Here is a 13,095-nt window from a genome sequence, read left to right as displayed (position 1 = left end):
AGTGGATGACCTCACATTTGTCTACATTGAATTCCATCTGCCACAGTTTTGCCCATTCACCTAATCTATCAATATCGCTTTGTAATTTTATGTTTCCATCTACACTGCTTACAATGCCACCAATCTTTGTGTCATCGGCAAACTTAGATATGAGACTTTCTATGCCTTCATCTAAGTCGTTAATAAATATTGTGAATAATTGAGGCCCCAAGACAGATCCCTGCGGGACTCCACTAGTCACATCCTGCCAATGTGAATACTTACCCATTATCCCTACTCTCTGTCGCCTTTCGCTCAGCCAACTTCCTAACCAAGTCCGTACTTTTCCCTCGATTCTATGGGCTTCTATCTTAGCTAATAGTCTCTTATGTGGAACCTTATCAAATGCCTTCTGGAAGTCCATATAAATAACATCCATTGACATTCCCCTGTCCACTACTTTAGTCACCTCTTCAAAAAATTCAATCAGGTTTGTCAGGCACGACCTACCTTTCACAAATCCATGCTGGCTCTCCCTGATTAACTGAAAATTCTCGAGGTGTTCAGTCACCCTATCCTTAATTATAGACGCCAGCATTTTCCCCACAACAGATGTTAGGCTAACTGATCTATAATTCCCTGGTTTCCCTCTCTCTCCTTTCTTAAAAAGCGGAGTGACATGTGCAATTTTCCAATCGAGAGGGACAGTTCCTGAATCTAGAGAACTTTGAAAGATTATAGTTAGGGCATCTGGAATCTGCTCACCTACTTCCTTTAAAACCCTGGGATGGAAACCATCTGGTCCCGATGGTATTTGCGCTAAATGGAGTTATCCGCCTCAAATGGGCGTAGGGTTGCCAACCCTTCTGGATTGTTCGGGAGTCTTCCGGAATTGAGGGTTGCTCTCCCAGGCACTGCTGATAGCAATCCGGAAGAAGAGCAGAGCTTTGTTCCTGCGAAGACTTGAGAGCGAAAATAACCCGGGAAATATCCCCAAAAAGTCGGTAAAATCCAGCCGATATTCGAGAAGGCGGGAAAGGTCTTGCCCAGGAGGGCATGAATTGAAAGCTGAAAAATTAACCTTCAACCTTGCAGCATTCCAATTCTCCTCTCAATTTAAATTACCCACGCGGAGTCCTGAGAAGGGAATTGGGCCAGGTCAGTCACATGGGGACAAGTGATTGACAGGAAGGGAGAGGGGCAGGGCCGGGTTGATGGGCAAAAGGGCAGCAACCGTGAGAAGTGGGAAATGAAAAAATACAGGGAACGTGAGGGACAAAATAGGGAATGTGAGAGAAACATAGGGAATGTGAGGGTAAAAGGATTTGGAACAGTGGAAGGTTCTCCCTTAGCAGAGAAAGTAAGTTCAGCAATAACTCAAAAACAGCTCAGGAAATGGGTTCCCCAGACTCACTCCCAAGAGTCAGTCACTCACTGAATTCCCTTGAAGTGCCCTTTGCAATCGGCACCCCCAGAGACTTCTGCTGCATTGGGGAGGGTGAGGGAGAAATAACTATCCAACAGTTGAACAGTAAATAAAAGAGAACGAGAGGCTGCTCAGCAAATGAAATCAAAGTAAAGCATAAATCCAACGCAGCAGAAAGAATAGGGGAAAAATGAACAGCAGCCCTGGGCAGGGATAATAACAGAGAAAGAGCCAGTGTTCTGTGACAATCAGCCAATCCGTGCACTCTGAAGAATCAGTTTCGTAGATTCTTGTATTTCATAGGATGCTTCCTTTCTCTGCTCAGTGAGTGAGGCTGAGAAACTCCTACTCAAGGCAAAGCACGTCAGTCTCTTGGTTAAAGATCATTTGATCAACCCATGTTTCTTGAGAATTTAAAAAGCAACACACGTTTACGAACAGGGCAGAGGGTCTCTCAGACGGTGGATGACCTTTGGTCTTTTGGATTCCTTACCTCTCTTGGTGGGGTAATGATAATATCCTCCTCAAGAGACTATCAAAAAAGCATTGCTGATAACAGGGTCTTACCCAGTCAGCAGATGGACATCAGCACTGCAGAATTTCAGATTTACTCACCCCAGCACACTCACGTGTGCCCCATCCGCATCAAATGTCATGTGATCCAATGTCACTTGATCAAACCATTTGGAATACACCCAATTAGGGTTGGCGAGCCAAGATGGGTTTGGAAAGAATAGCTGTGGTGCCTGTTACAGCACAGCAAAATTTTTAAAAATATAATTTACTTTTAAATTTTCCTCCCTTGCCCAGTGCAATGAGCCAATCGATCAATTTGCTGGACAATAGGAACACATTGGCATTCCCGATACCCAGCACTGCTAAGGTGTCAACAATGGGATACCCACCTTTCGAAAGGTCTTCGGCCTGAAACATTAACTCTGTTTCTTTTCCCACAGATGCTGCCTGACTTGCAGAGTATTTCCAGCATTTTCTGTTTATATTTCAGATTTATGATTTTACTGGACACAGTGAACAGAGCAAACCTTCCTGCTATGTGTGCAATGTCACCAGTACAGAGCAATAAGAGAAAATTGTTCTCCCCTTTGCTGTACCATGCACAAAGATAATAATGAAATTGCAACATAAAAATGAATTGAGCTCAATCAGACTTTTTTATTTCCCTTGTCTCTCCTTGCAGAAAAATGATCACATTTTATTCTCTTTATCTCTTCAGTTTCTGTTTTTCCCTTTCTTGCTCTTAATACATTGATCCTCCCTCTTTTTTGTGCTCCTTGATATTTTCATCCAGGCTTTTATTTTACTTCTGACTCTGCCAAGGCACTCCTCTTTCCCTGCTTCAAGCTGACAGAATAAACTCCTTTACTTATCCCTCAAGCGCAATATTTTTCCTCCTCATTTTTGTTTCTATAACTTTTGTTGCCAGCCAAACCCTCCCACACAGATGCCTGACCTGATTCAACTCTCCCACTCCACCATAAACACAAATTCATAGGCACCACCTGCACCGCATCAGCTTTCTGTCTCCTGTTAAATTTCTACAGCCTTCCATAGCCAAATACTTGGTCGAACTATGTTTTCATTGTTACAAATTTAGTTCATTTGCATACACAGCAACTTCATGTGCAAATTAGCCACAGTCTAGCTGTTTGACAAGTTTAAACTAACTTGTTAATCAGAAGTCCAACAGTCACAATTTCAAGGCTAACTTAATAACATTTTGGGATACATTATGTGAGTAATTTGAGCCTTGACACATGGTAAGTGTAGCATGCTTGGGAGAAACAGGTGACTGGATCTATGGTTCCCAAAACTCTCCACCACTGGGGTCTTCCTCGCATCATGTCTGGGTCTGTTGTAGAATAATTGATAGAGTTTGATTGCTGTGATCAGTCAACAACTCCATTATTGTTGTATCATATGAGTATCAGGATGATAGAAGGCGAACTAGGTTGGCAGACTATGACTAGTGGATCGGTGCTTGGGCCCCAGCTATTCACATTCTATATCAATGATTTGGATGAGGGGACCAAATGTAATATTTCCGAGTTTGCTGATGACACAAAACTAGGTGGGAATGTGAGTTGTGAGGAGGATGCAAAGAGGCTTCAAGGGGATATAGACAGGCTAAGTGAGTGGGCAAGAACATGGCAGATGGAATATAATGTGGACAAATGTGAAGTTATCCACTTTGGTAGTAAAACAGAAATGCAGAGTATTTTTTAAATGGTAAGAGATTGGGAAATGTTGATGTTCAAAGGGAACTGGGTGTCCTTGTACATGAGTCACTGAAAGCTAACATGCAGGTGCAGCAAACAATTAGGAAGGCAAATGGTATGTTGGCCTTTATTATAAGAGGATTTGAGTACAGGAGTAAAGATGTCTTACTGCAATTATATAGGGCCTTGGTGAGACCTCGCCTGGAGTATTGTGTATAATTCTGGTCTCCTTACCTAAGAAAGGATATACTTGCCATAGAGGGAGTGCAACGAAGCTTCACCAGACTGATTCCTGGGATGGCGGGATTGTCATATGAGGAGAAATTGAGTAGACTAGGCCTATATTCTCTCGAGTTTAGAAGAATGAGAGGTGATCTCATTGAAACATACAAAATTCTACAGGGTTCGACAGGATAGATGCAGGGAGGATGTTTCCCCTGGCTGAGGAATCTAGAACCAGGGGTCACGGCCTCAGAATAAGGGGTAGGCCATTTAGGACTGAGATGAGGAGAAATTTCTTCACTCAGAGGGTGGTGAATCTTTGGAATTCTCTACCCCAGAGGGCTGTGGAGGCTCAGTCATTGAGTACATTCAAAACAGAGATTGATAGATTTCTAGATATTAAAGACATCAAGGGATATGGGATGGTACAGGAAAATGGTGTTGAGGTAGAAGATCAGCCATGATCTTGTTGAATGGCGGAGCAGGCTCGAGGGGCCGGATGGCCTACTCCTGCTCCTGTTTCTTGTGTTCTTATGTTGACTTCGGTCTTTTTTCATCCAGCAATTCCTGTGTTCCTAAGCATGTATCCCACCCCAGCACATCCCTAAGTGACAAAGCACAAGAGGAACATCGCCACTGATTTAGTGGGTGAATGTACTGAGCCAAACGGACGAGAAGTTCCCAAGTTTGATTACTGAGCTGAATTAGCTGATCTCAGCTGGGCAGCAGTTAGGAGGTTACAAATGGTCACAGATCCCTGCGCTAAGGAGGTGAAAAATCAGCCAGAGTTCCCACTCCTGATTGCTGGCCACGCATGAACCTCAGATAAGGACAGGATCAGGCTCTGTTGCAATATGCTGTACAGTCGAATAGCCTGCCAACACCCATACATACATTGGACTCAAACATTAACAGAGGCCACTTGAAGGATAAACCAGAGGGCTGTCAGCAATTCTATCCCAGCAAGAGTTGGAGCCTTTAGGTCAGGAGGGGAGAAAGGGTTCAAAAATTGTTTTAAAAAAATAAAAACAAAAGTAAAAGGAGGGGAAGTTTCTTCTCTCCTGTACAGCTGGGGAGAACCCTGACAGTCGCCAGAGTTTTACTTGTGTGCAACTAACCGTGCTGTCATCTTCTGTTGTGAGTGCTATTCAGGTTCTTAAACATTAAATACAGCCATTGTCACTAAGACTGAGTGAGTTTGCATCACAGCCTATTTCAATGGGATAGATCCACTTTTAGGGAGTTTAAGCTGTTTTTATATGGGCCTTATTTTAGCTTCGATTCCAAGAAATTGGCACCTATGAACCAGCTCTCCTGATAGTCACACTACTGAACCTAGCCCCATATCCCAGCAGACTCGTGGACACACAAAACACTGGGGGATGGATAGCGACAACAACTTGTCTTTATATAGCAAACCGAGGCACCCAATTGAGTCAAAGGAACAGATATTAGGAGGGGTGACCAAAAGCCTGTTCAAAGAGTTGGGTTTTAAGGTGGGTCAAAGAGGGCAGTGGAGAGGTGGAGGGGCTTGGGAAGTAATTCTGGAGACTGGGATCTCGGTAGCTGACGGCATGGCTGTCAATGATGGGGTGATAGGAGAAGGCGATCAGTGGAGACTGAGAGTTCTGAGGGGGAGGGTTGTAGAGCTGGAAAAGATTACAGAGGTTTAAACACAAGGATTATAATTTTTAAAATTTGAGGCATTTGGGGACCAGGAACTGATAAAAGTCAGCTGGGTTTGCAAGACTTGGCATGGGATTGGATATGGGCAACATACCTTTAGATGAGCTGAAGATAATGGGAAGGTGGGAGGCCGGCCAGGATAGCACTGTGGTCATCAGGTCTGGAGGTGACAAAAGCATGGATGAGGGTTTCAGTGGAAGACGAGCTGAGACAGGAGTGGAGGCAGGCACTGTTACGGAGGTAGAAGTAGTTGGTCTTTATGATGGAGAGGATATGGTGTCGGAAACTCAGCTCAGGGTCATATAGAATGCTGAGGTTGCCAATAGTCTGGTTCAGCCTGAGATGGTGGCAGGGGACGGGGAGGGTGTCGGTGGCTAGGGAACGGAGTTTGTGGCTGGAGCTGAAGACAATGGCTTCAGTCTTCACAATATTTTAGTGGAGGAAATTGCTGCTCATCCAGGACTGGATGTCGGACAAGCAGGCTGACAATACAGCAGCAGTGGAGGGGACAAGAGAGGTGGTGGTGAGGTAGAGCTGGGTGTCGTCTGTGTACATGTGGATCCTGACTTCATGTCTTCAGACGAAGTCCCTGAGGGGCAGCATGTTGATGAGAAATAGGAGGGGGCCAAGGATAGATCCTTGGGGGACTCCAGAGGTAATGGTGCGGGGGCAGGAACTGAAGCCATTGCAGGAGATTCTCTGACTATGACAGGATAGGTAAGAGTGGAACCTTTTGTCCAGGACAAAGCAGTCCGCTTGATTGGCACCCCATCCACCACCCTAAACATTCACTCCCCTCACCAATGGCGCACTGTGGCTGCAGTGTGTACCATCTACAGGATGCTCAGCAGCAACTCGCCAAGGTTTCTTCGACAGAACCTCCCAAACCCGTGACCTCTACCACCTAAAAGGACAAGGGCAGCAGGCACATGGGAACATATATCACCGTTCCTTTTATCGTCACTGGGTCAAAATACTGGAACTCCCTTCCTAACAGCACTGTGGGAGAACCTTCACCACATGGACTGCAGCGGTTCAAGAAGGCGGCTCACCACCACTTTCTCAAGGGCAATTAGGGATGGGCAATAAATGCTGGCCTTGCCAGCGATGCCCACATTCCATGAACGAATAAAAAAAAACCTGGCAAGGGCAGTCCCACTCAGACCAGACAACGGAAGAGAAACGTTGGAGGAGGATGGTGTGGTCGACCTTGTCAAAGGCTGCAGACAGGTCGAGAGGATGAGGAGGGATAGTTTACCACGTTCACAATGACTTTGATTAGGTCTGTTTCAGCACTGTGGCAGGGTGGAAACCTGATTGGAGAGATTCAAACATGGAGTTGCGGGAAAGCTGGGCACAGATTTGGAAGGCGTTCAAGGACTTTGGAGAGGAAAGGGAGGTTGGGGATGGGGTGGTAGTTTGCAAGGACTAAGGTCAAGGGTGGTTTTTTTGAGATGAAGGGGGGTTATGAAAGCAGATTTGAAGGGGAGGGAGACAGTGCCTGAGGAGAGGGAACCTTTCACAATGTCAGCTAGCATGGGGGCCAGGTAGGGAAGTTGGGTGGTCAGCAGTTTAGTGGGAATAGGGTCGAGAGAGCAGGAGGTGGGTCCCACGGTCAAGATGAGCTCGGAGAGGGCATGAGAGGAGATAGGAGAGAAACTAGAGAAAGATGTGGTTCAGGTCTAGGGCAGGGGGAAACTAGGGTTGGTAGGGCAAGGGGAAGGGACGATTCAATAGAGGCAGCTGATCGGATGCTCTCAATCTTAGCGATAAAGAAGTTCCTTGCACTTGTTGTGGGGGGTGAGGGTGGAAGGGGCAAGGGAGAAGGATCTAAGGAGATGTCTCAACTCTCACAGCTAATAACGAGTGTGAGGAGCTCATGGATTTCTTCATCATGAAGGAAGAGCCCATCTGTTAGCGGCCTCTGCTGCGTCCACCCTCCCCATACCCACCAAGCCAAACCTCCCCCCAGTCCCTCCATCCTAGCTCTGAAGCCCTGTCTCCCTCTAGTTTCTTTCCCATCTTCCCCATACCCTCTCCTGCTCCTTCGACTACATTTCCACTAAAATCAAAGCCATCCAACTTCCCTTCCTGGCCTCCGTGCTAGCTAATATTGTAAATGGTTTCCTCTCCTCAGGCACTGTCTCCCCCATTTTAAAACCAGTCATCACCTCCTCCTCCTCAAAGAAAATGCCTTCTGTTCTCGCTAACTATTGTCCCATCTCAGAGTTTCCTTTCCTCACTGAGGTCTTGGAAGATGTTGTCACCACCTCCCAGAGCAGTACCCATCTAATCTGGTTTCTGCCTCTCCCACAAAATGGCCCTAATTGAAGTCACGAATGACATTCTCTGTGACTCTGACCATTGTGCATTATCCCACCTCATCCTCCTTGACCCCTCTGCAGCCTTTGACACAGTTTAGCATACCATCCTCCTCCAGCGCTTCTCCTCTGTTGTCTAGCTGGGTGGGAGGCTGAGGTGAGTAGAACAGGAAGGAGGTGCTGTCGCCAAAATAACAGAGCTGGATTTAGCAATGGAAAAATTGTGAGCTAGGTCATGGCCAGGTCAGAAACATCTCCTAGTTTCTGAACTAAAACGACTCCAATTCAAAAGTGTTTTACACTCTTGCACAATCCTGCTACAGCCATGCAAGGCACCCATTGTTGTAGAGATCAGTCAGACATTTACCTTATACTCTTTTATCAGCTGCATAACTAGCTGCTATTGCAGCCATATAAAAAACGTAAACCCAGTGCTATGGATCTCGTTGGTGCAATGTTATGGACCAAAAACACAATCTATGGAACCTAGATCCAGTTCTGTGGACAGTTTTATGGATTAGGATGCAGTCCTTTGGACAGATTTATTGATCTACAATGATGTCTACGAAGCTCCATGGGCAGTTATATAGACCTGGAACCGATGGAGCTACAGGAGGCAGTTGTGTCAATCTATGTACAGTGCAATGGAGCTGTTAATGGCAGTTTTATAGACCTTTGTACAGAGCTATTCAGATCCACGGGCACTTTTACGGATTTAGATCCAGAGTTATGCAGCAATGCCACATTTACGAAATACAAAATCCCTTCAAGGACAAGAGCTTGTGTTTGCCTTGGCTGCTGGTACTCTAGAATTTGCCAATTCACATGGAATGGGAGATTCTGTGCAGCCCTTCAATACCAAAACAATGGTACATCCATAACCTTGCCCGCACAGTTGTTAAAAACTCAAAATGCAACTTGCCCTGGGACTTTCCCAGTGGTAGTAGTTGGCCCATATTGCTCAGCAGTTCAAAAGTCACATCCTTATACAAACAGACTGAGCATTCCTCACATCCGCAGCCAGATAAAATGGCAGACAGTGGTGTCCGTCACCACTGGCAGCAGCTGTTTACATTCCTCCTTTGGTGTACTAACTCTGGTTGGGTACTGAAAACCACCTCTTGAGGTAATTCTCTGCACTGCCTTAAGCGATAGTTCTCAAGAAGGGTTCACACACGAAAGATAATCTTGTCTTTTCTCTCCAGGGACTGACTGATCTGCCATGTCTATTTTTGTTCCCGATATCCAGCATCTGTGGTATTTTGCTTTATTCTTAGGCAGCAGGGTTGCCTCATTTGACTTACAGCATTATTGCTACAAGTGGGGCTGCCATCAACAGCAGCAGCTGGGGGGAAATGAAATTAGAGCCGTAACTAGAGCTATATCTAGACCTATGGATCTCCATAGGAAGCACTGTACAGACCAAAGCTTTTCAAAGTGTGGTCCCCAGATCCTGGGAATTTGCAAAGGGATCCATAAAATCATCAAATTAGTCTTCATATGTCATCAGATTTCTGTTTCTTAAAAATGTATTTGTTGACTTACCAGCCTGCTGTTTCTATTGCTGTATACTAATACTGTAATACAAGTTTGCTGCAATAATAGCACTGTTTTCTTTTGCTAGTTCACATTCTTTCAGAAGTTAGGGAGTGTCTCAATATTTGTTAAGGGAATCCACCAGCACTGTTTCAACATTTGCAGGGAGTCTGCCACATAGAAAGTTAGAAAACAACTATCATAGACCTAGATCAAGTGACCAATTCCTAAAGTTCTCCAACAGGTGGATTTATAGACCAAGAACAAGTCCTATACAACTCTTATAGGTAGTTTACACACCTCGACCCAGGTTTATGAAGGTTCAGTCCATGGTGGAGTTTCATAGACTTAGACTCAATTTTACAGAGCTTCACAAGCTATAAGCCTAACTGTATTTTCATGACCTCCAGAAGACAGGTTTACAGACCGGGACTGAAGTGTTATTGAGGTCTACGTGACACATGTATATATCTTGACCCAGTGCTACAGACCATCATGTTTTATAGACTTGACCCCAATTTTATGCTTTTCTATTGGAGTTTGTTATTAACCTATGGGGTAGATTTTCTGAGCACTAGCCTGCCACCAGCGCAAATCGGAAAATCTGAATTTTCTGATGAAGAGCTGGTGGTGGGTAAGAACTCAGAAAATCTACCTTATATGGGGTCCTATTGAGTCCTATGCATTGGACAGGTTTAGAAGTCTAGACCTAGTGCTGTGGAGCTCTGTGGGGCAGTTTTACATTTACTGTCCTATCCAAACCTGCTACTAAAGATTAGTTAATGGCCCTAATGCTTTGGTAATATATTCTGTAGAGTCTCTTAGGATCAGTGCTAATATAGATTCAGTGCAATTACTTTACAAAGGATTGTTATGTTCTCTATATTTTCCTACATTACAACAATGACTACTACACTTTGAAAGTACTTCATTGGTTGTGACGTGCTTTGGGATGTCCTGAGGTCATGAAAGGCACTATATAAATGCAAGTTTTTCTCTCTTTATAAAAGGTGTTGCTATTAAAGGTGACAGATTTGACATACAAGCATACATTTGAATATGTTCAGTGCTTCTGCTCCATCTAAGTGAAGATGAAAATGATATTTCAATGACATATACTTCATTCGACAATATTTGTTTCTTTCTGACCACCACTTGTCAAAAGGGCAAAATCTGTATCTAAGCAACTTCAAAAACACAAAAATTGTAAATTTGTAATCTAATAGGTCTAACTATATGGATTCCTCTCATGTGCATTCCCCAGTCCTACTTTTGCTATTTGTATTTGTGTTTTTGATATTTCCCAGTATTGTTGACCCTTTGGAGCAGATTTTCCTCTTCACCACTGGGGTGTAAGAGCTTGGCAAAATCGAGCGCCTTGCTCGTCATTTTAATGGATGGAAGATGGTGAGCAACTTGTGTCCAATTATACACCCCACCAAGCTCTTACGCTCCAGTGAAGTACATCTTACTGCAAGGGGTGACGTAAACTAACAATTTGCTGCTGTACACTGTAAGCACCAAGCATGTTTTACTCCAATTGACATCAACACCCTTTTATGTCCTCTTCTCAATAAAAGAAAAGTTAGAAAATAAAAGGAATTGCAAACTACTTCCATCATGAAGGATTATTCATTTTGCAGCCCTGTTTTTTTCTCAATGTGGCCCTTTGTGTCTCTACACTTTAATGCAACAAATGATAATAAAATGTAAGTATAAAAATCCACCCCTCACAGAAATGTGGAAAGATCAACACAAATAATGAAGAGAGTAATAGTTGGTCACATCGATAGAAAAACAGCTTCCAGATCCCAGTCCCCACCCCTTTGGAAAAAAATGTTTTTTTTTGTAAATTGCAACATCCCTTCTGTTCTAGAAATTGATCGAGTCGGTGCAGTGTGGTGAAGTTCATTGATTTCCCTTTCAGTAGTGATGCCAACAGCGCAGTTCCACCCATCGATCAACACCAGCAATTACTTCTTGTAAACAATTTTACAACACCAAGTTATAGTCCAGCAATTTTATTTTAAATTCACAAGCTTTCGGAGATTTTCTCCTTCCTCAGGCAAATGAATTTAAAATAAAATTGCTGGACTATAACTTGGTGTTGTAAAATTGTTTACAATTGTCAACCCCAGTCCATCACCGGCATCTCCACATCAGCAATTACTTCGGGTGAGAACCGAGCCTGCTGGACCTCACTGTCTAAACATGATTCATTATGTCCAACAATTTATATTGCGCTGTCATGAATGAAAAGTCGTCTGTTATCTCTTCAGTAATTAGGTTTACTGTGGGGTTTTTTTTTTGGAGGGGGGAAGAGGGAGAGACAATGTGCAGTTCTTACATTAATCGCAGTTTGGATAGGAATGAACCTAAACTTTGCCTGTTTGTAAATCCCATATTTTTGAGCGGCAGGAGGTGAAGAGGGAATTTCAAGATTTCATCAACCCACCTGCGTAGATAAAATTACATCTGACACTGCTGCGAACTTTATATTGCAATGCCAGGGAATCCTATGGATACATGTCTCAAACACTTTACTTACAGTGCACTATCCGAGTTATAACCTGCAAACATTCACTTAATGCGGCCAGGGCTGAGAATGATCGGATATTTATTATTATTGATCCAGTGATCGGGTCATTCCAATCAACCCGCCTGTTTTATGTTAAGCGACTGTCCATATATTAGAAGTAAAAAAAAACAACTTCACGGGATTAAACGGCTATGAGTTAGAAGAATATATATATAAATATAAATATAAAAGGATTCTCCCCGATGAAGCCCCAGTTAAAATAAAAAGGGTAAGAAGAAATGAATTTACATGTCGGTTCTCTGCTCGTTGGATTTTTTCTTCTGCCGCCAGGATCCCCAACTTTTCTTCTTCCCGCTGCCGACAGCTTGCGAGTCAGGGCTCCGGCCGCTCGGCCCCTTGGCGACAGTCTGGGCATGTTCGCCGTCCTGGTCGTTGCACGACTTGCTGCGCTGGAAGACCCTGCTGATTTTCTTTTTAAACCCTCTCTGCTGCTTCTCCGCCTGCGTCGTCCCACCCGCCGACCTCTCCATTGCCGCCAGCGATCGAGTCCAGTGGCGGCTGGATGTGCAAGGGTTTGGCCGAGGAAGAGCCCGAGCGCCCGAGCCGCTCCAACCGGACGATCAGCTACAAACTGGAGCTGCACTGTATCATCGCCCGCAGGTCTGCTGCAACAAAACGGATTGAGAAAGAGCCTCGCTCACTTCATTCTCTCTTCATGACTTCACGGCCAACCCCTACAATTGACTGCTGTTCAAACAGGCATTGCGACATCATTCATCTGGAAGGGGGGAAAAAAATACATCAATTTGCCAACTTTCCAATTTCTGGTAGCTCCCTGAAATGCAGTTTTCAAATGTTCTATATCAACAGATCTTGTACACGTTAAGTTGGCTCAGCCTCGTTATTACTTGCAAAGTACCGCCACCAAATGTCCAAACGGTAAAATAACGAAGATCCAACAGGTTTTTTCTTTATTATTCTAATCCCTTTCCCTTGGCTCAAACTCAAGAGGACAGCATCCCCCAGAAGGGTCAAATATTTATTCCACTTTTGAATAATCCAGTAAAGTGTTTAAATAGCTTAAGGATAAAACTGAAAGAGACCCAGGAGTCTCAGTAAACAATAAACATCAGTCACCAGTGCAGAGCA

At 44.2% G+C, this 13,095-nt stretch overlaps 1 protein-coding gene across 1 annotated transcript in view; it reads right to left on the bottom strand.

Moving 5' to 3' along the window:
* The window catches only part of LOC137321995 (beta/gamma crystallin domain-containing protein 1-like), a 213,302-nt gene extending 200,550 nt beyond the window's left edge, over nt 1-12,752 (bottom strand). The window contains exon 1 of the mRNA XM_067984965.1: nt 12,235-12,752. Within this exon, the coding sequence (XP_067841066.1) occupies nt 12,235-12,476 (242 nt within the window). The 5' untranslated portion in view covers nt 12,477-12,752. The remainder of the gene's footprint in view (nt 1-12,234) is intronic.
* Between the last annotated feature and the right edge of the window lie 343 nt (nt 12,753-13,095).

The sequence above is a fragment of the Heptranchias perlo genome, chromosome 5 (genome assembly GCF_035084215.1).
Source record: "Heptranchias perlo isolate sHepPer1 chromosome 5, sHepPer1.hap1, whole genome shotgun sequence".
Taxonomy (NCBI): Eukaryota; Metazoa; Chordata; class Chondrichthyes; order Hexanchiformes; family Hexanchidae; genus Heptranchias; species Heptranchias perlo.
This window is presented reverse-complemented; position numbering and strand designations above follow the sequence as displayed.